At 37.5% G+C, this 26243-nt stretch overlaps 1 protein-coding gene across 5 annotated transcripts in view; it reads right to left on the reverse strand.

Annotated features, from left to right (window-relative positions):
- Positions 1-26243, reverse strand: part of LOC106868681 (tyrosine--tRNA ligase, cytoplasmic) — an 82744-nt gene that overhangs the window by 10773 nt on the left and 45728 nt on the right. For 3 of the 5 annotated variants that reach the window (XM_014914062.3, XM_052977711.2, XM_014914061.3), the window contains 6 exons: positions 15292-15370; positions 13861-14007; positions 8832-9007; positions 6114-6243; positions 5566-5646; positions 2753-2804 (listed from right to left, as the gene is read on the reverse strand). In XM_014914062.3, the coding sequence (XP_014769548.1) occupies positions 2753-2804; positions 5566-5646; positions 6114-6243; positions 8832-9007; positions 13861-14007; positions 15292-15354 (649 nt within the window). In that variant the 5' untranslated portion in view covers positions 15355-15370. Of the gene's footprint in view, positions 1-2752; positions 2805-5565; positions 5647-6113; positions 6244-8831; positions 9008-13860; positions 14008-15291; positions 15371-19933; positions 20109-22904; positions 23037-26243 lie in introns of those variants that run through there. The other 2 variants (XM_014914060.3, XM_052977721.2) reach the window with 2 other exon arrangements.

A 26243-nucleotide genomic window follows, 5' to 3' on the forward strand; every position in this document is an offset into this window, starting at 1 on the left:
GTTGGCTAAAGAACATTCACTGCTCTACATGCTTCTGTCTAGTGAATTAAACACAAGTGATTACATATATATAGATGTGTTATCATCAAGGCAATCTAGTTTTGAGAATCTTACTTTTAATAATCTTCATGAATTCATTATAAAGCCATTCAATTCAAGCTAAGAAAGAAAGAAAGACCATAAAACACAATTCTAAATCAAGAACTATACTATTATGTCATTTTATAGATATGCACAGATATGGCCGTGTACATTATTTACATTCGACGGATATTTGTCCTCATCTTGTTTGTTAACACGTTTTGGCTGATGTACCCTCCAGCCTTCTTCAGGTGTCTTGGGGAAATTTTGAACCTGGGTTCTCATTCCTAAGGTATTTTTCGATGTTGTTGTTGTTGTTATTATTATTGTTCAGGTCACTGCTTGGAATCGAACTCGGAATCTTGGGGTTAGTAGCCCGTGCTCTTACCTGCAACGCCATATACCTACAGGCATATGGCGTTGTGGTTAAGAGCACGGGCTAATAACCCCAAGATTCCAAGTTCGATTCCAAGCAGTGACCTGAACAATAATAATAATAATAACAACAACAACATCATCGGAAGGGCAAAGATTCTGTTTCTTCCCACATTATGTGGGAAGAAATTAACAAGAACTTGGGTCTGTGGGCTGCCACTGGGCATTGAACCGGAATGGATAGAGGATACTATTCACTGGGGCCTGGCTGCTAAATGTGAAATTGTTGCCAGCGGCCGATTGGGTGGGGTCAAAAGCTGTTTTGACCCTATGGATCCAATTGGCTGCTAAAGATCTGGTATTCCCAGATTTTTTGAAAATGGCCGGATGCAGGTACTTAGTGATACTTGAGGGACACCCCCACCAAGTGTCACCTGTGCCTGGAACCGGGCCATATTAAGAAGAACTGTCCCCAGGACCAAAGTAGGGTCCTGGAGCAGTTAATAAAAGTAGTGCCTCCCCGCTCCTCCTTTGGAAAAGGAGATGGAGGCAGTCGAGGAGGTGGAGACCTCCTTGAAAAAAGGAAAAAAAAAAAAAGGACCCTAAAGCTGCAGGAGGGAGGGAAGATCCTCCGGATAAAGCGGAGGTACCACACCCTCCTGTAGCACAAGGAAAAAAAAAGAAAAAACAAAGAATGGGACATTGCTGGCGATTAGTAGTACACTGCCGGCATGTCCTGAAACCTCATTGGTGGAAATTGTGCCACCGACAGAGGAAACTGTGGCCCCTCCCAGTGCGATGATGGATGATTTTGTGATCTTCTTTCATAAGGGAGGGGCGATACAGAGCTTCATAAAAAAGCTAGAGGGCCAGAGAGAGAGGATCCTGCCCTGCACTGAAGACCCAGATTGGCCTCCGCAGGTAACTGCGGAGGTCCTAACGGACATTGAAATGTTCAGGGTGATGGACTCCTTTCTGAAGGACTAGTATAGGTTTGCCTTTTGGGGCATCGACCTGGAACTACAGGATTGCCTGCAGGAGACATATGGCCTGGTTTGAGAGAAAGGATAAGAGGCCTTAGTGCTTCAATTTTCATTGTCTATATTGTTTGTATTCTTTGGTAACAGGCTCAGTGCCTCAATTTGTAAAGACAATTACATCAATTATTATTGAACTGAGGTAAGAGGTTTAATACCTCATTTTGTTTTGTTTTAAAAAAACAAAAGAGAACAATGTTTTCGAGAATGCAACAATCGGTGGGTGTTGTTTGCTTCTCCCACCAACCATTTCTTTCATTCCATTATCATTGTGTCCTTGTCCAGCCCGCAGCTACTTCCTCTATGTACAGCTTTTATAGCCAATTAAATGAAATAATAATGATGATAATTTAAAGTACAGCAATGTGACATTAGTTTACAAAAAAATCTCTTAAACAATTAACTTATTCTTCAAATTGTATTTCTTAGCAAGCTTCAGCATACTCATAGCTCGCTGGCTGTAGTGATTAAAAAGTAAATGGCAATGTAATTCAATAGAGATTTTAGCAAACAGAAATTATGAAGTAGAATCCCAAAATCTTAAAATCTTCTGTTTCCAAGGAAAGTAATATTTTTCCATGGCCAAACAGGTTTTCATAGATTAGAAACAAAGGGATATTGCTTGTATGATGGTGACACTCATTTACAACTATCATGTGATATCTGGACAAGGAGACACAAACCTATACATACATACATACACACACACACACACACACACACACACACACACACACACACACACACACACAGAGGATGGGCCAAAAGTCACGCACCAAAACATTTGCTATTTTATCATCATTATCATCATTTTTTGTCATCATGTACAAGTATGTGTGCAATGATAATTATTTTATTTATTTTATTCAATTTTAGAAAAATTGAAGCAGATCTCTGACAATTCCAGAGAATTTTTCTTTTTGCTGCAGTGCTCAGAGCTGCAGCCATGCTGATGCACCTGTATGTGACTTTTGGCCCACCCAGTATATATCAATATAAGATGGATTTCTTTCAGTTTTCATGTGCCAAATTCACTCAAAGGTTTTGGTTGGCTTGAGACAATAGTAGAAGACACTTGCCCAAGGTGCTATGCAGTGGGGCTGAACCCCAAACCATGACTGGGAAGCAAATTTCTTTACACAACCATAAAAAAACCCGAACACCTCTAAATGTAGTGAAGTCTTGAACTCAATTACTTTCAAACCAAATATACTGAAATTTCAAGTGACAATAGCATCTTGCTCTTCCAACATACTTACTCATGGGATTCATCAAATGTATTCTTTTTGCATATCCTAAATGTGGTAGATACTGCAAAGACAACAAAGAATTAAGCCAGTCAATAATCAGCAATAATCTTAAGCATATAAACAGGTTCATATTTCAAATTTAATTACTAAATTTTTAATGATATTGAGTGTTGTAATTATATAGGTTTTTTTTTTACATTGATTTATAATAGAAAGGGACAAAATATTTTTGTAATATCGTATTTTCTTCCTAGCTATTCCTATCCACCGTCATATAATGCAGGGTAGTGGTGTATCTTCTCTACAACAAGACAGTGACACTTGTCTCTCTCTATCTTTTGACACTTGGTATAGTCCTCTCCCCAACTTAGCTGAGAGAACTTTTTACTGTTCGTGCTCTTTTCCCACCTTGCAAGTTACCTGGCAACCCCACTAGTGCCTGTAGCAAGAAAAGAAAAAGCATCTAGTACATACTGTAATGTGTTTGGAGTTAGGAAGGGTCAAATCGTCCAACCCATACTAGCATGGAAAGTGGACGTTAAATGATGATGATGATGATGATGATGATCCAACCATAGAAACCATGCCAAAGCTGACAATGGAGCTTGATACAGCTTTGCAACTCACTGGATCCTCTCTCTCTCTCTCTCTCTCAATGTGTGTGTGTGTGTGTGCGTGCATGTATGCATGTCTCAAAAATAGGCCAAAAAAAAACATTGTTCATTAACCTTGCTTAGTGCCTGATATCTATATATATAAAAATGAGAATGTGTGTCTGTCTGTCTGTCTGTGTGAATCCCTAAAACTCGAGAACTACACAACCAATTTCATTCAAATTTTACACATGCCTTACTTAGGGTTCCAGTTGTGTTTTAGTCAAAAAAAATTATTAACTTCTTGCAGAGTTCGAGCACACGGCAACATAATATCTCCTCCACTATTTCAGTATTACGTGTCAAAAGTGAAACAAAAACACTCATGTCAAATACTTTCACTTTAAAAATGAAACTATTCCACTAACTGAAACAATCACATTTCGATACTGTAGTGACAGATACTTTCACAGAGAGAGAAAGAGAGAGACAGAAAGAGAGAGAGAGAGAGATGTATATGTATACATATACATGTATATGTACACCATTTCGATACTGTAATGACAGATACTTTCAGAGAGAGAGAGAGAGAGAGAAAGAGAGAGAGAGAGAGATGTATATGTATACATATAGATGTACACGTATATGTATATATATATATAGATCTATACATACATGTATATGTATACATATGTGTAGATGTATATATATATATATATAGATGTACATGTAATATGTACACATATATACATATATACATGCATACAGATATCTATACATATATACACCCATCACACACACATACACATGCACACAAACACACACATTAGTCATTTGTTTTCTTATCCAAAACTACGTCAAAAGTACTGAATGGATCTTTATGAAATTTGGAAATTATATTCTTTGCATAACGGCCATAACTCCCATGAAAATTCATATATTTTTGATGTTGATGAAATTTTAACCCGAACATAACAGATGAGCATTATTTAGAAAATGATGTCACACGTTATCGAGGCTACCATTCTTTCTGGATGTGCAAAAGGGGATGACGTCTTTATTCCAAGAATTCCTCTTACTCCATCAGGAGCAGACATTCCTTTTACATTCAGAAGACTACAATTCCCCCTTCGTGTGACTTTTGCCATGTCCATAAACAAATATCAGGGTCAAACACTGTCTGTAGCTGGTCTTCTCTTGGAAGAGCCCTGCTTCTCACATGGACAACTGTATGTTGGCTGCTCAAGAGTGGGCAGCAACAAAAAGCCTATTTGTATATGCTCCACAAGGGAAAACAAGGAACATAGTTTACAATGAGGTGTTATAATCACAACAGCAAGAAAGTATGTACATGATCACCTTCTTTTACGAAACTTCATTGACTTTCATATATTTATATTGATATACATATATATACGTGTGTTTGGGTGCGTGTGTGTATATACATCTCTATATATAAAGATGATGCGTAGTCTAGACGGCGTTTTTAGATTTCATTATTCTCTTTAACCCGGGCAACGCCGGGTATTTCTGCTAGTATATTATATATACCAGACATAGATATAATGAATAGGGAAAAATAAGAGGCAAATGGTAAAGCTGCTAAGACTTCAGTATAAACTTTGTTAGTTATTATCTTGTCTCCTTACAACATTATTTAGTCTTTACATTGACCAGTCTCACTTTTATTTTACATATGAATTGTTAACAGTAGGAAACTGTGAAAAGTACTGTATTTAATGGCATAAAAGACACACAGGTACTCCAATTTCAGCAGGGTATATTCAGGAAAGGTTTTAGTGCATCAAAGCTTGTAAAATAGGCCTAACTATACATATAAGATCTGGGACGATTTTTTGAGACATTTTCTGGAAAAAATGGCCATCTTAAATAAGGTCAAATGTGCTAACTGTTTAAGGTTAAATTGTTACAATTTTCAAATATCTTCCCATGTGAGTTAGCTAGGAAAATGCATATGAAAAAATATCAAAATATAATAAGAAAGTAAAATAGACAAAACATACAATCAAAAGTAGATAAATAGAGGGACAGATAGATGGGTGAAGAAAATAAAACAAGCAAACAGAGTGGTTTGAGAAAGAACAAGGGGTAAACAAAACCAGATAAAATGCAGACTAGATTTTATTCCATTGGAAAGTGAATGTATTTTAAAACAGATTGGAGAAAATTATTAAATTAAAATGAATTAATGAAATATTGCTAACAAACCTTCTCAGCAAAGGTGAAAATCTTTCGCTGATCAACTCCTCCAAATTGGGCGTCAACTTTCAAGTATTCTTCATCTAAAGCCTTTCAAAGAAGAGATAAACACAATAAATGCTAATAACTTCATTGTCTTAATGAGTCTGAAATTTAGATATTTTTTGTGTGTGTATGTATATTTGTGTGAGTTCATATCTTTCTTCATCTTCACGTGTGTTCACTAACTGTAAACAATAATACAGGCAATGTCCTTTGCTTGCAGTCAACTGTGAAAAGAATGTATGGGCTTTTTGACATGTTACATGACCTCTGTAAGCAAAAGGCTCATTCAGACAGTGTTTGCTTCTAGTTCATGGTGTAACCATGACTGGACTGTTTCTTGTTTCACAAACAAGAGGATTATTACTTGCTTGGAAACAAGTGAAGGTTGGGGACAGGAAAGGCATCAAAACAATTACTTGTGTTCATGTAACTAAGAAATTGTTTTCAAAAAAAAATGTTAAAAGCTTGCCCTCCTTCAATAAAAAAATATGTAAGAGTAACAAAAATTTTACCTGAAGACCAGGATAAAGCAACCCACTCAACAATGGATGCTCAACCTGCTTGACAACTTCAGCTCCTGCTTTACGGGCATCATGATCTGTGACTATAGATGATAATTTGTAGACATCTAATGTATATTCTCTGAAAATAAGAGAAACATAACAAATTAGTAAAAGTAGAACTTCAATTTAAAACTTCTACATTTTAAAGACAAAACAGCTAAATAAACCAGAATAGTGTCTCGGGTACAAATTATATGATTTCACCATCATTCAAGATCCACTTTTCCAGGCTTGCATGGGTAAACTAGAATTTGTTGAAGCAGACCTCTACAGCCAGACGCCCTTCCTGTTGCTAACCCTCACCTGTTTCTAAGTAATGTAATATTTCCCAGTGGCCATATATTTCTTTTTACAGAAGACTGGAAACTAATCACTATGCTTGTATGATGATAATGCTCATTTATAACCATTATGTGATGTCTAGACAAGGGTTCACACACACACACACGGCTTCTTTCAGTATTCATCTACCATATCCACGCACAAGACTTTGGTTGGCTTGAAGCTATAGTAGAAGACACTTGTTCAAGGTGCTGCACAGTAGGACTTAACCCATGACCACTTGGTTAGGAAGCAAACATCATAACCAGGTTGAGTTCTGTTAACCTTGGTGAAGATATTTCACAACAGTATTGAGTGAACCTGTGCGGGCGCTGTTTGGTGTGTACATTGAGTAGTCGTGTTGACGCTGGCGATGAAGAAGTTGATGGTGGCATCGAAGATGGAGTTCGCAGTAAGCTGTTGAACTGTGGTGTTGATGTCGTCGCTGGAAACTGGCTGGTTGGTGCTGTGTGTGGTCAACAACCAGATCTCAGAAGATCTGAAGCCGCAACAAACTGGCGTGAATAAAGCAGGCTATTTATAGGAAAAAATGGGCTCCAGAAGCATCAGAAAACACTCTCTCACGTGACCTTATCAGAAGGCCATGATTGGTTGGTATGCACCCTGGCACGAAATAAATGCTGTGCAAATAACAGCCAATCAGGGTGACGGACACAGCAGAGTCCAAGGCCGGCCGAAGGCTAGATGTTACCCGCTACGTCCGCATTTACAAACATACAACCAAGAGAGAAGCTTCCGCTACACTCTGTTAAGAGAGGATGTGATACAAATTTCTTTGATATTTGTAACAATTGTGTGTTGTTCATGATATGTGCATAGTGATTGTGTCCTTGTGTTGTTGAAAAACATTAGGCTGTTATGTTTACAATGAAAATTGTTTTCACAAAGACAATGCAAAGTGTCTAGACTGTGTATATTATGCTTGGGTGGAGAAGGACAAGGTGACATATGACAATAAATAGGTTGCCAATGTGCAGGTATGACAGTAAATAGTTTGCTAATGTGCAGAAAGAAGGTGCAGGAAACATAGCATGGTTGTGTGGTAAGAAACTTGCTTTCCTCCAACCACATAGTTCCAGGTTCAGTCTCACTGTGTGACACCTTGGGCAAGTGACCAAAACCTTGAGTGGATTTGGTAGACAGAAACTGAAAGAAGCCTGTCGTATATGTATATATATCTACATGTGTGTGTCTTTGTGTCTGTGTTTTCCGCCAACTCATGACAACTGGTGTCGGCATGCTTGCATCCTTGTAACTTAGCAGTTTGACAAAAGAGACTGATAGAGAAAGTACCAGGCTTGTAAAAAAAGAAGTACTGGGGTCAATTCATTTGACTAATAATTCAAGGTGGTGCCCCAGCATGGCTGCAGTCTAATGACTAAGACAAGTAAAAGACATGTTCTAGAAACGTGTGTGTGAGATGGGGGTGGGAGAGGAGACCCAAATGTGGCCAACTTAGCAAAGAGGTTCTTGTAGATATGAAGACATGGTCACAGATATTGTTTGTGTCAAGTGCAGCAAAGATTGCTTATTAGCTGGGAGTTGTTAGAGAGGTTGCCCTTTTTGAGGATATACAGTAGTGTTTCATAAATTAGAATAGATCCCTATAAAGAAAGGAAATCAGAAGAGTTTGGTAAAGATAGGAGCTAGCTTTTGAGAGCACTGTTTGAGCATTAACTGTTTTGTTACTGACCTGCCTGAAACTGCACTTCTGTGATACAAATTTATTGTTTTAAAGTGATTTAAATAAAAACCCTCCCTTAAAAATTCCAATGTTAATCTACGTTCCAAATACTAGCCTAATTGTTACAAAATTATTTTGCTGAATTCTTTGTTATTTTTTAAATTAGTTAAAAGAAAAGTAGTGTATTTCTGCAAAAATATGGGAGCAAAAGAGTTAAGAAAGGTACACTGTTAAGACCAATTTTCACTGCAGAAAAAGAAGTTTCCAGGCTTGATGACTATATGCATATGGTAGTGTGACTAGCAGAGGGGACAAGATGTGTCTTAGAGGAATTCTATTTAGTTTATGTAGTGCTCACTTAGAATCAAAACAAGCAGTACATATAATTTGATTGTCTCAGTATGTCTGTCTAAAAGCAGATTTGTTTGTATGTCACAAATGAGTGATTAACAACAAAAAAAAGGAAAGGAAGAAATAAATAAATAAATAAATAATGCTTTAATAACTTCTAAATGTCCAAATTTGCAGAACACAAATTGAACTATACTAAAACAGAAAAATATCCATATAAAACTTTGAAACATAGTAAAATTCTTCATTCAGTTAAAAAAAAAACAAGAAAAAAAAACAGGGGAACGTACTTGCTAAGTTGATAATCTGTACCTCTAATAAATTTCAATTTCTCCAATGAAACACCCAATGATTTCAACATAGCTTTAATAATCCTTTCATAATACAACACCCGCTGCTTCAGCAGTTCCCAGGGAGCTTTCATGTTATCAAGATAAGCATGGAGATCAGCAAACAATATGGTAACCTGAAAATAAATAATAAATTAAACAATGCTGCTGCTGCTGATGATCATCATCACCATTGTTTAACATCCACTTTCCATGCTGGCATGGGTTGGATGGTCTGACATAAAGCTGGCTAACAAGGAGCTGCCCAGACTCCAGCTGTCTGCTGAGGAATGATTTCTATGGCTGGATGCCCTTCCACTTAACAGAGTGTGGTGGATGCCTTTTACATGCCACCAGCACAGGTTTGTTAATGCAGTAGAGGCACAAGTACTTTTTAAGTGGTACTGGCACCTGAAAGGACAAGGCTGAATGTGCAGAAGACAGAGATTTTACTTAGGAGAAGGCAAAGGAGCCACCATCCCTTTTTATTATGACCTCTTTTTTTCATGCTGATATTGGCAACGCAGTCAATGCCAGTGCCCCCTGACTGGCTCCCATGCCAGTGGCATGTAAAATGCACCAACTACACTCTTGGAGTGGTTGGCGTTAGGAAGGGCGTCCAGCTGTAGAAACATTGCCAGATCAAATTGGAGCCTGGTGCAGCCCACTGGCCTGCCAGATATATATATATGAGCATACCATTGATGAGATTTCATGAGGTAGTATACTAGAACTGGTTACCCTTTCTGATGCCAACCCTTACTTGTTTTTCCAAGTAACGCATTTTCTTCCATATCTTCACATGTTGGTGGCTGCTGGACAGTTTGTTTATGTGACACCTAAATGCCATTTTCTGCCTAAACAGTAACAATGTAAAGTCACAATAGAGATAAACACATATACATGCTTATGTAGTATATGTATGTAAGTGTGTATATATATATATATATACACACACACACACACACACACACACATATATATATATATATATATATATATATATATTTATATATATCATCATTGTTTAATGTCCACTTTCCATGCTGGGATAGGTTGGACGGTTTGACTGAGGTCTCGCAAGCCAGTGGGCACTGGCAACGCAGTCAATGCCAGTGCCCTCTGACTGGCTCCCATGCTAGTGGCATGTAAAATGCACCAACTACACCCTTGGAGTGGTTGGCGTTAGAAAGGGCGTCCAGCTGTAGAAACATTGTCAGATCAAATTGGAGTCTTGTGCAGCCCACTGGCCTGCCAGATATATATATATATATATGAGCATACCAATGTTGACAAAAATGTAGGCAGTTTTACTATTGATAGAAAATGATACATCAAACTATGGGAGAAACCATTGATAAATGTCAGCAACCAAGTAAACATCCACAGAATTGAAGCGCTTGAACAATCAGATAAAGTTGTAATGTCTCAGTTGAAAATATTGCTCACATAATATTTGAAACATCTTTTTCATGTTTGCATGGATCAGATAGATTTTGTACAACTGGATGCCCCCTCTGAACTGTTCTAAGGAAGCCTGAACTGTTCTAAGGAAGGTAATAATTCACAATGCCCGGACATGCTTTCATCGAATATTGGAAATAAAGAACACCACTTGCATGACTGAAACTTGCTTACAACTATCACATGATGTCAAGACAGAGACAGTAAAACACGCACACACACACACACAAAGGAAATAAAGTCATTTTATTTCACATTGGTACAAATATAGAAAATGCAAGTTGAAAAATGCACTGGAATTCATTTAGATTTTTTATTTTCAAATTTTTAAGGACTTAACTAGTTTCACAGATTTCTTTGATTTTCAAAAGTTGAGATAGAAAGACGTGGATCTTGGTCATGACTGTCTCGTTTCCAAAGGTGGGCACTATTAATCAAAAACTTAACTTTGTTAATTGTTAATCCATTAACCAAAAAGTTCGTTAAAAATGCAACAGATGTTATCGATAAACTGTTAACATTAATTTTTATTGTAGAAAAAAAACAAAAAGTTAATTTTTGTTCTAAAAACACCTTTAAAAAGTGCCAAAACTATAAAATAAGCCCTTTTTGGCCTTTTGAAGGGCTTTAGAACACCAAAACACGTTTTTGTTTTTGCTTAAGAGTTAAAAAATGCTGATTTTATAGTTTCAACTCTTAAAAGGCCTAAAAAAGGCTGATTTCATAGTTATGGCCCTTTTTAGGTTTTTACATAGTTATGGCCCTTGTTTAGGTTTTTACATAGTTATGGCCCTTTTTTTAGGTTTTTAAAGGCCTTTAGAGTCAGGAGAGGGTAAAAAAAAAAACTCAAATGAAATACAATATTAGTATTAAACTAAAAAAAGTTTATTGATAAAGTTGCCATAAAAAATTAAAATTAAAACAATGCAAAACAATATATACATAATTTAATTTTTCCTCTTCTTCTCTATTTTTTCCATGAGATGCATGTTGCCCTTCATGAAAATTAGCATGTCAAAGTTTTCATCAGACAGGGATGATCTCTTGGCCTTCAAGATGTCCTTGCCCATAGAGAACAAATGCTCCACTGCAGCACTGGAAGGGATGGCTGTTTTGAACTTGATGAACAAGTCCACCAACACTTGCTCACCCAAGAAGCCAGCATGTTCTTGGAGTTAGTCTCCAACCAGGTCTTGACCAAATTCTGGGCCTTGTCCTTGAGTGACCTGTGACTCCTGCTGCTCTCTTTTGGCTGGGTGATACCACTGAAGAAGTCATCCTCGTTCTCTTCACTGTTGCTGCTCACTTCGTCAGGCTGCTGCCTTATGACCTCCTCAACCTTACTCTCCATGCTTTTCCTCGCCTTGGCGACCTTGGTGTTGTCATACTTATCCAACCAGATGAGGTGAAACCTGGGGTGGAAGACAGCAGCCAGCTGGCATTCCTCATCCTAAACCTTTTGTTGATGCCTGCCAAGAGTGCATCGAAAGGGTCTGCAGTAGACAAGGCCCTTGGACAATCCCAAACAATCAAGGCTTTCTGAATTTAATCTCTTAAGTTTTGAAGAGGATGATCACATGATTAGGTCCAGGCATTAATATCGGGTGACCTTTTTTGCATCGTAAATTAAGGTTGATACATTGATCGGGATTGTTACTAGACATCATTCATTCAATTGCCTTAATTTGTATATACTTCTATGCATGTACATACATGTGTGTGTGCGCGCGTGTGTGTGAGAGAGAGAGAGAGTATCTGAATACACTCGTATGTTCAATTACATTTCAGAGAAAGCCAAAATTGGTGTTCTTGACAACTTCGCACCATTCCATTTCTAAGAGGTGAAATAAGTTATCCTTTACTTGGTAAAAGAAATAATGGGTTAGTGTAAGGAAGAGTAAGCATGGAAGAATGGACTAACACAAAAGAAAGAATACATAACTTAGATAGGCTTCGGCCAGTATAGGCCCAGGTCATGTCTAACTTAATAGCACCACTTGGTGAAGTCTTTTAGATTGTGATTCACACTTCAGTCATGTATGGGACGCCATGGCCCACTCTAGCAAAGAATTATTATTGTTGGAGACATATCCAAGTGTAGGAGGTTGGTATGGGATTTTTTGGAGAAATTTGTCCAGAGAACTGTTGAATTTTATGGATCTGTTTCCATTTTGATGTATTCTGGTATGATATTAAAGAGAGTTGGACCGGTTAAGGTAATGTAGCTGTTTCATAATGTTGTCATGTGTCTTGAGTTCAACTTTTACAGTGGGCGGATAGCATGGGAGCCAAGTCTTGGGTGGATTTAAAAATTGATGCCAACACCATTTGTGCAATATTCATGGAATATTTTCCACATGACACAAATGATGTAGCGTTCAAGGCAGCATTGGAGAGAGCAGAAATTGAGTTTTTTTAGTCATCCCCAGTAATTAGTGCCTATCGTGCCATCTATCTTTCTTGTTATTGATCTCTGGAGTGCTTCCACTTTCATAATGCTTTGCTTTGTGTAGGGGGACCACAGTGGGTAACAGTATTCAAGGTGGGGTCGGGCAAAAGTAGAGTAGAGAAGAATGATGGTGTGAGCATCTCTAGACCAGAAAGTTATTAGAATCCAGGAGCATATCTTGCGGGTCAGGTCAACCTTGCTGTTTACATAGGAACTCCAGCTTAGATTGTTATCAACAATTCCTCCAAGGTCTCTAGTGCTGTTGGACGACACTAGGGAGTCACCCGAGGGAAGGGCATATGGCAATTTCAGAATATCTTCTTTTCCAATGTGGATCAAATTAAACTTATCTTCATTTAGAAACATATTGTTCTCTTCCGCCCATTGGACAACAGCAAACAGATCCAGCTGAAGACATGTTCAGTCTCCCATACCGTTTATGGCCTTCTGGAACTTGGATAATTTATAGACATTACATGAACAATAATATTTTGTAAAGAAAAGAGTTTAATATTTAATTCCATATATGTGTGTGAGTTTGTGTATGAAATTGATAAATATAATTTGATAAAGATTTGCAGTTTCATTTTGATTAAAATACCAGCTATTGCAGAGTAAAACCTCTCACTACGGTTCACCTACATTTAGTATCTCTGACTGTCACTCTTTCCCACTATGTTTGTCATTTTAACTTTCCTCTACCAGAGCATGAAATACATTGCATTTTATTTTATGCAAGATACATATATGTGGGTGTGTGTGTGTGTGTGCATATGCATAGGTGTAGATGTGGTTGTTTGGTAAGAAGTTTGCTTCCCAACTACAGGTCAAATCTCACTGTGTACAAACCAAATCAATTTTTAGTCATGCCATGAATAAAAGCAGTGACGCAATAATATGGCTAAATAAGTTTAATTTGAGTACATCCACTTTTTTTTGACATGTTGCTAATGATGATGAGAAATTTTCCTCTAGTTTGTAATAATCTACGTTGTGTAACAATGACGTGATATGTGAGTTTTTTTCTCCAAAGACAAACATTGAAAAAGAAACATTCTGTATAATGGAAACACATACCTCACAGCCTGCTTTAAGAAAGTCAGCTATTTTGGTCATAGGAACAAAGTATGCAATATGGGGCCTTCCTGTGGTAGCAGTACCCCAGTATAACTTCATATCTCTTTCTTTAAGAATAAGCTTCAGTTGGTCTTCACCAAGAATCTCCTGAAACAGAGGAAAATAAATAAAATAAATGAATAGATAAAACAGTGTAGTTAGTCTAAAGGCAGCTATTATCCATGAATGATTTTGGCTTGTCGCTGCAGTGGCTTATGAAAACTACAAATGTGTTTTGCCTTTGGTGAGGCTTGTCAATGCCATGTACTCAATTGTCATCTGCTGAAATGAAATTTGTGGTTCAATATGTAGCAAACAGTGAATAAAGTATTCACTGGTATTATGGAAGCTTGTTAGGCTGTAGAAAAATGTGGCATGTACAAGTAAAACAGTATCACATTAAAATCACCACCTGTTTTATCAAACTAAATGTATACACACTCTTACAAATTATGAAGCTATGGAATTGTCTGTGATAAAATCTCTTCATAGGCCTGTTGTGTTAAAACAATATCTATCAGAGTGAGATGAATATCATCGCCGCAGTACCTCATGAAAATGGCAGACGCTTTTCACCTTTGTTGAGGCTTGTCAATGCCATGCACTTGGTTGTCATTTGCCTACATGAAATTCATGCCCAGATATATAAAAAGTAATGAATATATATAGTGATTATTTGCAAACAGCCTGCAGATATAAATGCTACAAGTTGAAAGCTCTGCATACTAGACACCAGCAGGATTATGGGACCCCTCAGGAGAGAATGCAGTTTTAGGGCCTTCCTCTTGATGGCATTAATGTGTACTGAACCCCATCACTGAGATGAGACCTCACTTACTGGATCAACTGGCTAATAGACTTCACTCAGTAGTCTTGTAGCCATTCCTCATTATCTCTTTTTAACCAAATCCAGTGGCTTGTCTTTTCCAGCCTGGATATTGCTCATGATGATATTTGCATGCATGCAAGCAAGCACACACACACATACCTGGCACCTTGCTGTACTCCGCAACAGGAGTGTTAAGACCAGTCCCCCTGGTGGTGAGGATTGACCTGCAAGAGTTCTGTACTGGTGCCATGTAGAAGCACCCATGCAGCACCATGTAAAAGTGCTCATGTGACGTTATATAAAAGCGCCCATGTGGTGCCACATAAAAGCACCCAGCACACTTTGTAAAGTGGTTGATGTTAGGAAGGGCATCCAACCTTGGAAGCTATGTCAAATCAGACTGGAGTCTGGTACAGTACCCCAGTTTGCCAGCTTTGGTCAAACTGTCCAGTCTATGCCAGCATGAGCAACAGATGTTAAATGATGATAATGATGATATGACTATTATGTGAATATAAACAGATGGAAAAAAGAAAGGAAAATGGTTAAAAGCATATGCCTACCTGGAGATTTCTTGAGATGAGAGTAAACTTCTCACTGGGACTAAGAATACTTGTGGAATCCATTAGTCACTTAGTTGCTCTGTAAAAACAATATAAAGTATTAAAATAATAAATTGCAAAGTTACAGGATCTGAGTTGTTGACAAAGTAGGGCTAAAGAAATACTAAAATGGTGGTTTTGTAATAAATTGTCATGTTTTGGGATCAGAGCTGATTTTGCCTTTTGAGTACTGTTCCCATGCCCAAGACAGTGTTGTTGCTGCTGCTTTGACATTTGACTGAGTGGCTACTATTTACTCACCAACACATTAAAATAACAGCTTATTTGAGGTGCATGGCAGCATATTCATCCAGCATAATTTTTTGGTATTGATGTGTGTGTGGGGAGAATGTATGCATATATATATATATATATATATATATATATATATATATATATATATATATATATATTCTTTTATTTGTTTCAGTGATTTGACAGTGGCCATGCTGGAGCACCGCCTTTAGTCGAACAAATCGACCCCAGGACTTATTCTTTATAAGCCTAGTACTTATTTTATTGTTCTCTTTCGCTGAACTGTTAAGTTATGGGGATGTAAACACACCAACATTGGTTGTCAAGCAATGGTGGGGGGACAAACACAGACACACAAACACACATATATATGACAGGCTTCTTTCAGTTTCTGTCTAGCAATTCCACTCACAAGGCTTTGGTCGGTCTGAAGCTGTAGTAGAAGACACTTGCCCAAGGTGCCATGCAGTGGGACTGAACCCGGAACCATGTGATTAGTAAGCAAGATATTTTCTTTATTTGTGATTTAAGGCTACATTGGTTTCATGCTAAGAAAAGTAGGAAAATATTCTAGTGTCTTAATTTCTCAAGTTAATCACATGAAGAAAGGTGTTTGCCTTCATTTTGAAAAACAGTCTCGCTTCATTCATGTGATTTCTCATAAATTTACGTGAATTTATGAGAAATTCTGTGAATGAAGTGAGACTGTTTTCCAAAATGGAGGTGAACACCTTTCTCAATGTGATCAGCTTGAAAAATTAAAGCACAAGGATGTTTTCCTACTTTTCTTAACATGAAGCCAATGGTAGCCTTAATTCACAAATAAAGAAACTATATATCTGCCAATGCAGTGTTGAGCACTCATTTCATTGTTCAACATTTACGTATATATAGTGAGTCAGAGGCAGTCTGAATCAGTGTGTTGGCCCTGCTCGATCTGTAGAACAGGCATAGGTAGAAGCTCTATAAGATGTACCCAGTGTAAGCTATGGACACATAAGAGGTGCAGCAATATCAAAGGAAAGTTAACTAGGAAGTTAGTTTTTGTATGTGGCAGACGTTCAGGTGCAATAAATACTGAAAATGTGCAGAAAACAACTCCTGCCACATTCCAGGGAGAAAAACTAGACGTAGTTGATAGCTTCCGTTATCTAGGTGACCAAGTTAGTAGTGGGGGAAGGTGCACTGAAAGTGTAGCTGCTAGAATAAGAATAGCCTGGGCAAAGTTCAGAGAGCTCTTACCTCTGCTGGTGACAAAGGGCCTCTCGCTCAGAGTAAAAGGCAGACTGTATGACGCATGTGTATGAACAGCCATGCTACATGTCAGTGAAACATGGGCCATGACTGCTGAGGACATGCGTAAGCTCGCAAGGAATGATGCCAGTATGCTCTGATGGATGTGTAATGTCAGTGTGCATACTCGACAGAGTGTAAGTACTTTGAGAGAAAAGTTGAACCTAAGAAGCATCAGTTGTGGTGTGCAAGAGAGACGATTGCACTGGTATGGTTATGTGGCGAGAATGGATGAGGATAGCTGTATGAAAAAGTGCCACACCCTAGCAGTTGAGGGAACCTGTGGAAGAGGTAGACCCAGAAAGACCTGGGATGAGGTGGTGAAGCATGACCTTCGAACATTAGGCCTCACCGAGGCAATGACTTGTGACCGAGACCTTTGGAAATATGCTGTGCAAGAGAAGACCCGGCAAGCTAAGTGAGACCATAATCCGAGGCCTCTGCCAAGGGTGTAGCCAGCCCACTTATGCGTACCTTTCCTTCATTGGACACTAAACTCTGCTTGTGAAGACCTGTTGAGGCAAGTGAAATCGAAATCGTATTGGTACCTGTACCGGTCTCTCTCTCCACAAACATAAATGAAACATTTCGGTGCCAAAAATAGACTTTTGCAATTTTTTTTTTTTAGATATGTCAATTTTTGCCAATTTTTTTGCAGATTCGTATTCCTCGTAGCCAAAAACAGGAGTTTGTCTCAAAAAAAAAAAATTTTTTAAGGGTGCTCGTATGTAAACATATTTCTGCAAAATATCTAAAATTATGGGTAAAGAAAGAAATAGCAAAAAATATTTGAAAATGGGGGTGGGGTGAAATTTCTGAGGGTTCCACCACATACCACCCCATTTTCCGGGCTCAAAAAAGGGTTTTGTAGCATATTAGGTCGCCAGAATTCAGTCAACGAAAAAACAAAAAAATTCCAATGATTCCTGGATATTCCGAACAAAAATAAGGGGTTTGCAGCATATTATGAGGTCATGGTACTTGATTCCATGTAAAAAATCCGAGTTTTTTCTTTCTTAGTGAAAATCGTGCAGGTAAAAAGATCAATGGGGGTGGGGGTGACATTTCCGAGGGTTCCACCTCACCCCACCCCGTTTTCTGTACACAAAAATGAGTTTTGTAGCATATTAAGGTCACCAGAATTCATTCAACGAAAAAAAAAAAAATTTCCAATAATTCCGGGATATGGAGCGGGGCGGCAGCCTACCCCTTTTTTTTTCCAAACAAAAATAAGAAGTTTGTAGCATATTAGGAGGTTAGGGTACTTGATTCCACGCAAAAGATCCGAGTTTTTTTTTTCTTAGTGAAAATCGTGCAGGTGAAAGAATCAAATAATACCTTTACCAGTTGGTACTATCATCATCATCATCATCATCGTTTAACGTCCGCTTTCCATGCTAGCATGGGTTGGACGATTTGACTGAGGACTGGTGAAACCGGATGGCAACACCAGGCTCCAGTCTGATTTGGCAGAGTTTCTACAGCTGGATGCCCTTCCTAACGCCAACTACTCAGAGAGTGTAGTGGGTGCTTTTACGTGTCACCCGCACGTTACGTGTCACCCCTATATGAATTAATATGTTAACATTTATATTGTGTGCATTTTATGCTAAAAATATTTTTTCTGAAGTTGTAGATTACGAAATGATTGTGTGTATGCATATATATATATATATATATATATATATATATATATATATAAGAGTGTGTATGTATAAGTAGACACACACGCAAGGGTTAGTACCAAATTGTTACAGAAAAGGGTCAAACTAAAGCGTTTGACCCGAGCTCAAAAAAAAAAAAAATTAGTGTAATAGGTGTAAAACAACTTGCTGTGAACGAATATGAAGAAAAAAAATGCACGCTCGCGAACGGGGGAGTGGGGAGAGGACTCGGAACATTCACATCATGAATGTTCCAAGACGCCTCACCGGAGCCAAGAAACTTGTACATGAGGGTTCTTTGCCTCTTTACACACCCTAAAAAATTCTAATCATGACACATTTATCCCATACTATTGATCTTTATGCGCATATTCCATAAAGATCATGAAAAATGGAGCTCTAAAATGTGGGAATGAAGGCCCCTATTGGGGGTGGGTGTGTTAATGTCAACCAGAGAAGTTGAATTGTTGGGAATGTTTTTAACTTGGGTCTTATAGTATGCCTGTGTATATGGAGAGTATAGTTTCACTTTAATAGTTTCACTATGAAATTGAAAATATTAAAGTGAAAGTATCTGATATTACAGTAGAGCAGTGATTCCCAAACTTTTTAGACGCAACCCACTATTTATGACACCAGTTTATGGTGACCCACCTAACTCTACTGGGCTAGGGTTATATTAAATGTGAAACAAAACGTTTTATAACTGTTTCAACGTCTCCATACCCTGTGGGTAGGTATTAACTCTAATACAAAACCTTGAAGCAGTAACTGTTATCGGCTCGATCAGTGTTGCACTGCGCCTAGTTAAAGTTCTCTATAAATAGGTAAAAACAGACTTTTCCTTTTTACGATTACGTACGAATAAATAACTTGAGAAAATTACCACCTCTGATTTGTTAAATTCATGAAAAAAGCCTACTACTTGATAAAACCACCAGTCTATTATTGAAAACATGAGTCTTGAACTCTCTCGATAGACAGCAGTTAATCAAAGCTAATGCGTAATTTTATAACTTTTTGCGACCCATCAGTGGGTCGCGACTCATAGTTTGGGAACCACTGCAGTAAAGTGATGTTATTGTTTCACTTTTGACACGTAATACTGAAATAGTGGAGGAGATATGATATTGCTGTGGGCTCAAACTATGCAAGAAGTTAAAAATTTTTTGGGCCTAAGACACTACATGGACCCTAAGTAAGGCATGTGTAAATTTGGAATGAAATTGGTTGTGTAGTTCTCGAGTTTTAGGGATAAGACACACATTCTCATCTTTATATATATAGATATATACACACACACACCCAAACACATATATATATATATGTATATCAATATAAATACATGAAAATCAATGAAGTTTGGTAAAAAAAGGTGATCATGTACATACTTTCTTGCTGTTGTGTTTAGAACACCTCGTTGTAAACAATATTCTTTGTTTTTCCTTGTGGCGCATATGCAAATAGGTTTGTTTTGCTTCCCACTCTTGAGCAGCCAACATACATTTGTCCATGTGAGAAGCAGGGCTCTTCCAAGAGAAGACCAGCCACAGAGAGGGCTTGACCCTGAAATTTGTTAATGGACATGGCAAAAGTGACACGAAGGGGGAATTGCAGTCTTCTGAATGTAAAAGGAATGTCTACTCCTGATGGAGTAAGAGGAATTCTTGGAATAAAGATGCCATCACCTTTTCCACACCCAGAAAGAATGGTAGCCTCGATAACATGTGACATCATCTTCTTTATCCTTATGATTAGAATTTCATCAAAATTGCATATGAGGGTTCTTTCCTTCTTTACACACTCTAAAAAAATTCTAATCATGATACATGTATCCCATACTACTGATATTTATGTGCACATTCCAAAATTCCAGTGTTATGGACCCTGTAAAAAGGATTTTGCTCCAGAAAATGGAGCTCATGGAGCTGAAAAATGTGGGAGTTAAGGCCCCTATTGGGGGTGGATGTGTTAATGTCAACTAGAGAAGTTGAATTGTTGGGAATCTTTTTAACTTGGGTCTTATATGTATTGTTTGAATTTCTTTGAAATAGGAAATATATGTATGTTCACTGGGTTTGTAAAAGAGAGCAAAGCTACAGGAAACCAAAAGACGAATGATCACGATAATCAGTCAGCTACCCAAGCCTAGTCGTTACTACTCCCCAATGTAGGATTCCTCACCATACAGGTGACAGGCACAGCTGTAAGATGCATTACGGATGTATAGCAATTGGAAGGGCATGATCCAATTGAAATAACAACGTGTGACGCTTGGAGTAAAGGGAAATGAAAGTGTCGCTTCTGGAGTTTGCAAATGGCCACTATATCAATAGGTAACTGGGCAGAAATAATTTACAATCAATAAATGTCTTAGAACAACCAGTCACTCATCTGAAATCAATGTTACCAACTGGGGACTATGTGTGACCCAGTGATAATAAAAAGACTCAAAGGAGGTCTGCAACGAAATAATTTTACTCAACACTTTGCAAGTGAATCAGTGGAGGCAAAGGTGCGTCTCATTTACTTGACAATCTATGCACCACATTGCAGAAATCACAATTTAACTATAGTCTTACACTGTTGTACAGTTGAATTACAAATAATGCTCATCTGTTATGTTCGGGTGACCCTATAGCTTCCAGTAGTACAACTGTATTCGTCTTTGCTTAGGAAAAAATGATTAAATTGTGGGTGTGAAGTGCCCATGAAGGGGTCTTTGTAACTTCTAAGAAGAAATTTTAGAAATATTACTTTATTTGTGTGTAATATGTATGGTTAAAATTTCATCAGCATCAAAAATATATGAATTTTCATGGGGGTTATGGCCGAATCCCAACAAAATACAAACTTTTTTCTAAATTTTAAGAATGGCTTAGATTTTATTCTTTGTAAGCTTAGTAATTATTCTATCGGTACCTTTTGCCGAACCACTAAGTTACGTAAGCACGCCAACATCGGTTGTTAAGCGATGTTGGAGGGACAAACACAGACACATAAATACATATATAAATATATGGAATGCTGTCTTGGGGTCAATTTGTTCGGCTAAAGGCGGTACCCCAGCATGGCCCCAGTCAAAATGACTGAAATATTTATACACTAAGAATCAACAAAAAGCAAAAGATGTAATAAAACAGAATAAAATGAAACCATTAAATCTATTAAACTCAACACAATCGACTAACAATTCAGGAAGCCTTTTTTTTTTACAAGAACTTTAAGACGTATACAGAAAAATTACAATTAACTGAAGAATTACGTCAGAATGAAATCAAATCAGAGATTATGAATAAACAAAAAACATAGGTATGTGCAAAAATGATCAGAAATAATAAATTAACTAAACGTTTTTTCGTTTTGGGATTTGGTTTGCAAGATTCTTTATGTGAGTTCGTGTGTTGAAACATATTCTGTTGTGTCTGGGGAGAGTCATTTTCTTTTTGTGCCTTATAATTTAATACACTCAGGAATAAGTGGAAATTTTACCGGTGAGCGTGTTAAATTATAAGGCACAAAAAGAAAATGACTCTCCCCAGACACAACAGAATAAACGTTTTCTCTCTTCTTTTTCAATTAAAAAGTTTAATTAAGAATCAGCAAAAAGCGAAGGATGTAATAAAACAATAAAATGAAAATGAAACCATTAAATCTATTAAACTCTACACAATCGACTAACAATTCACGAAGCCTTTTTTTTTTTACAAGAACTTTAAGACGTATACTTATTGTACATATTAGATAAAGTAACTTTACATATCTCATTTTCAGATATATTATCGGGGTCAAAAAGTGTTATAGAACCCATAAAATTTAATTCTGTTTCCTAATATCTAAATATAAATATATAAAAAAAAAGTTTTAAAAAGGCACTTGAAGAAAGTTGCTTCTTAGTGTGCCTTGCGCGTGACAATCACTGATTTATGTACAAGATACCAGGTGTATTTCGAGCCAACCTATTTTTTAAATGAATCACCTGTCCTTCCTCTACTTAAATACATAATGAAATTTATTTTATTTTTGCAAATATTTATAAACTATTAGAACAGAAAGTGTCTTCATCGAGCCAATTTTATTCGCTTTCTCATTGTCGTTTCCTTAGGTTTGGTTTTAAATGTATTTTGGGAAAGAGGAAAATATATAAAATTGGTTTTCTACGTATTGCTGAGCAGACGAATTATGATTTAAAATGAAAGTAATTTTTTTTATCCCCTTTCAGTTATTTAAATCAATTTAAAGCAATTTGGCAACAAAATGTGAAATCACATATCCACAGATGGACAGATGTTTGTTAAATATTTAATGCATTATTACATATTGATTAGCTACACATATTTTGCTTTAATAATAAAGCCTTACCTTCAAGCCGGTAAATGTAGGCTGATATTTTGAAATTTACGTCCGCAAACTAGAAAAGATCTGGCAATGAATGATTACATCAGATGTTTGGGAAAGATCCCTTAAGACGTTAACAAATAGCAAAAATAAAGCGAGGTAACTCTAGATTCTTGTTTAATTTTGATATCAATCAACACAGGTGTTTTAAGTTTCGTCACTGACGAAATTCTCACACGCTGTTCTATTTATTCATATGCTTTATTTGTTTATTCACAACCAGTTTTATTTATTCATATGCTTATAAATATCTCTATGGGATTATTCGAGTTGTTAGGGCTATGAGTAAAATATTCCTAAGACCATATTCTGTCATTTTAAATGAGGGAAAAGTAAAAGAGATAATGTAGCTCTGGATGACCCCGAAATAGGATGGACACGGGCTTTAATCATAGTTAATAGTTCTACTTGGTTAGCGACGAGCTAGAGCTAAACGATGACAATAACATAATTGCATAAGTAAGCGGTTTAGAGGGCTCAGATAGAAAAGCGGCAGCCTGACGATATATTTTGTGAATGTAAGAGTTACGTCCCTCTTGTATAGAAAGAACAAATAATTATTCTTTTAATCTTTTTTTCTTTTACACGTTTCAGTCATTTGACTGTGGCCATGTTGGAGCACAGCCTTAAGGAGTTATAGTCGAACAAATCGGCAGCAGGACTTATTCTTTGTAAATCTAGTACTTTTTATATCGGTCCCTTTGGCCGAACCGCTAAGTTACGAAGACGTAAACACACCGACATCGGTTGTCAAGCAATGGTGGGTGGACAAACAAAGGCACAAAGACATACATACATACATACATACATACATATATATATATAACGACAGGCTTCTTTCATTTTTCCTTGACAATCAGCTTTTCGTTAAGTGGTAGGAATGTTATCACTCTTTCCTATCACTAACCCTCAACAGAATGCTAAAGTAGAAGTTTCACTGACCTCATTGCTCAATTGATCGAGGAGAATGAATATATGACAACATTCCATTTGTTAGACACCGAGTTTTGGGTTTCACTACAAGTCTATCAAAATAGATGAGTCATGGAAAAAAATGTCTGTTCAACGTCCAGAAATATTTTGTAGATATTAAAACTTCAACATATGTCTGTGTGTTAGCAACCACAGTGTACCCACATGTGAAAGAGTAGTCACTCTAATCTAGTCAGGCGAAAATTAAGTGTCTGACATCATTGCGATGATGTTCACACATGGAGACATGGCTTTCCCACATCCCACTGTGAATGGGATGCTTCACAATACCTTTAGTTTCCACAGCAGTGGATTGAGAATTACTATATACTGAAGACGGGCCCAGCGAGCGTGTGATTTGAAATGGTTATGATATGTGATCAAAGGCAGCTGCATGTTAAAGAAATTCAAACTCTGAAAATGGGAACAAAACCCGATGATATATGGACAACATTCAGATAATGAGAGAGAGCCGTTTCGAAAGCTTTTGATTGATCCATATTGATTGGATCCCCATCAAAGCCAAGTTTGTTACCCAGCCTCTCTATGATGTATTACATGAGGTAGTTGTAAATAAGTTTGTTCGGTATCGCATCAAAGGTGCCAACCTCTTTGCTATTAGCTTGGCCACAATTCTAAAACTCTGTATTTAGAATATCATGGAACAGAAATTGTAAATAATGTCTCCACTGTTCAAGTCCTCATCAGGAGCACAACTCCACAGCTCAGAGAACTGGGAATTATTTTGTTTTTCTAGTAGCAGGAGTCGTCTGCCAAGACGCTGGCACACAAGTCTAAAATGTTTACTTGAAACTCTTAGAGCAGACCATCCAAACCATCGATTTGTCCCTCTCACAATCACAGACTCGTGGTCAGACTTTGGTGTATGGGGGTGCTTCAGAATATTCTGGGTGAGCACTAATTTGTATTGTGGAAAGATATTTGTAAAGTGTATTTTCAAAATTTGAGGCTGCACCATCGAATAGTGAGGAGGCAGTGCTCCCCCTTAGCTATGCTGTAATGCTGTTGGATGGGTGTTATCGTCTGGCTTGCAGGTTGTATATTTGCTGTGGATCCATGATGAAGTAATTCATGAACAGTGCTGTGTTGAAACCTGGGTGTGTTGTTGTTGGATGGGTATTGTTGTCTGGCATTGTTGCTGGAACTGGCTGTGTCTTGTGTGGTCAGTGGCTAGACCTTAAAAGGTTTGGAACCAAAGACCTCGAGATGAGGAGAAGGTGAGTTTTTGTAAGGAACAGTAGGCTCAAATGGGATTGATAACAGGCTGTCTCACGTGATTTTAGTTAGGGGCTCTGATTGGTTATACACTGCATATTGGCATGACAGAGTAAGAGACAAATTGCACCAATACCAATGGGGTCCAAATAGCGGCCAAAGGCTAGCTGTTATCTGCTACGTTTGAATGTATGTATATATAATAAAGGGGAGAGGAATTTCACTCAAGTGTACACTACAATCTCTAGATTGCCCACTTAGCCCTTTTTGTTGGTCAAAATGGCTGCAACTAGTCACACATACTTATTTCTAGCATCATAGCACTCTTACTTTTACCATTCACTGGCCCATGTACAAGAAAATTAGTGTAAACTCATTGTTCTCAGCCAAAGTAGTGGAGTGGTTCTTTATCTCACCCTCAGAAGAAAACATTGTATCCACCATTCTATAGTGTATGCTATACTAATTTAATTAGATTTTCATGTCTCACATCACCTTCAGGTGCTTTTACACCTGGGCTTGTGTCATCTTTGCATTGAGCAAATGTTTCTGTACACTACCATATATTTCTCTATATTTTGCACCAGCTCCTTCCTGTATCGCTGCCAAAGTGATCTTTCTGTCTTATTTGCACGAGTACTCCAGCCTCTCTTAATCGTTATTTCTGTAGTTCTAATGTTTCTCTTGCTTCCGTGGCGTTTTTTTGGAGAAAATCAGTTTGCAGCCAGTTTTCTGTAGTTTGTGTTATTGTTGCTGCTACTGGAGGGGATATTTCCAGCTGTCACACTGAAAATAATGATGAGTACATTGTCATCTGTTGTCGTCATTGCTGCTGTTGTTGTTTTTACTACATCTTGTCTCAATCTCGGCCTTAAAGATCAGATACACACATCCACATGTCCTGTCCTTCTGAGCATTCAACTGCCATCTTTGTTGCTCGGCGAAACTGCAAATATTGCAACAGTCTGCTGAACCCTTCAACAAGAAAACTGAAGTCATATATCTTCCACCAATGGAACTCTCTTTTAGCTAATTTCACTCCATGAGATATTACTATAACAAAAAATTTGGATGAAATATCAAATTTCATTGAAA

The sequence above is a fragment of the Octopus bimaculoides genome, chromosome 2 (genome assembly GCF_046866305.1).
Source record: "Octopus bimaculoides isolate indiv1 chromosome 2, ASM4686630v1, whole genome shotgun sequence".
NCBI lineage: Eukaryota > Metazoa > Mollusca > Cephalopoda > Octopoda > Octopodidae > Octopus > Octopus bimaculoides.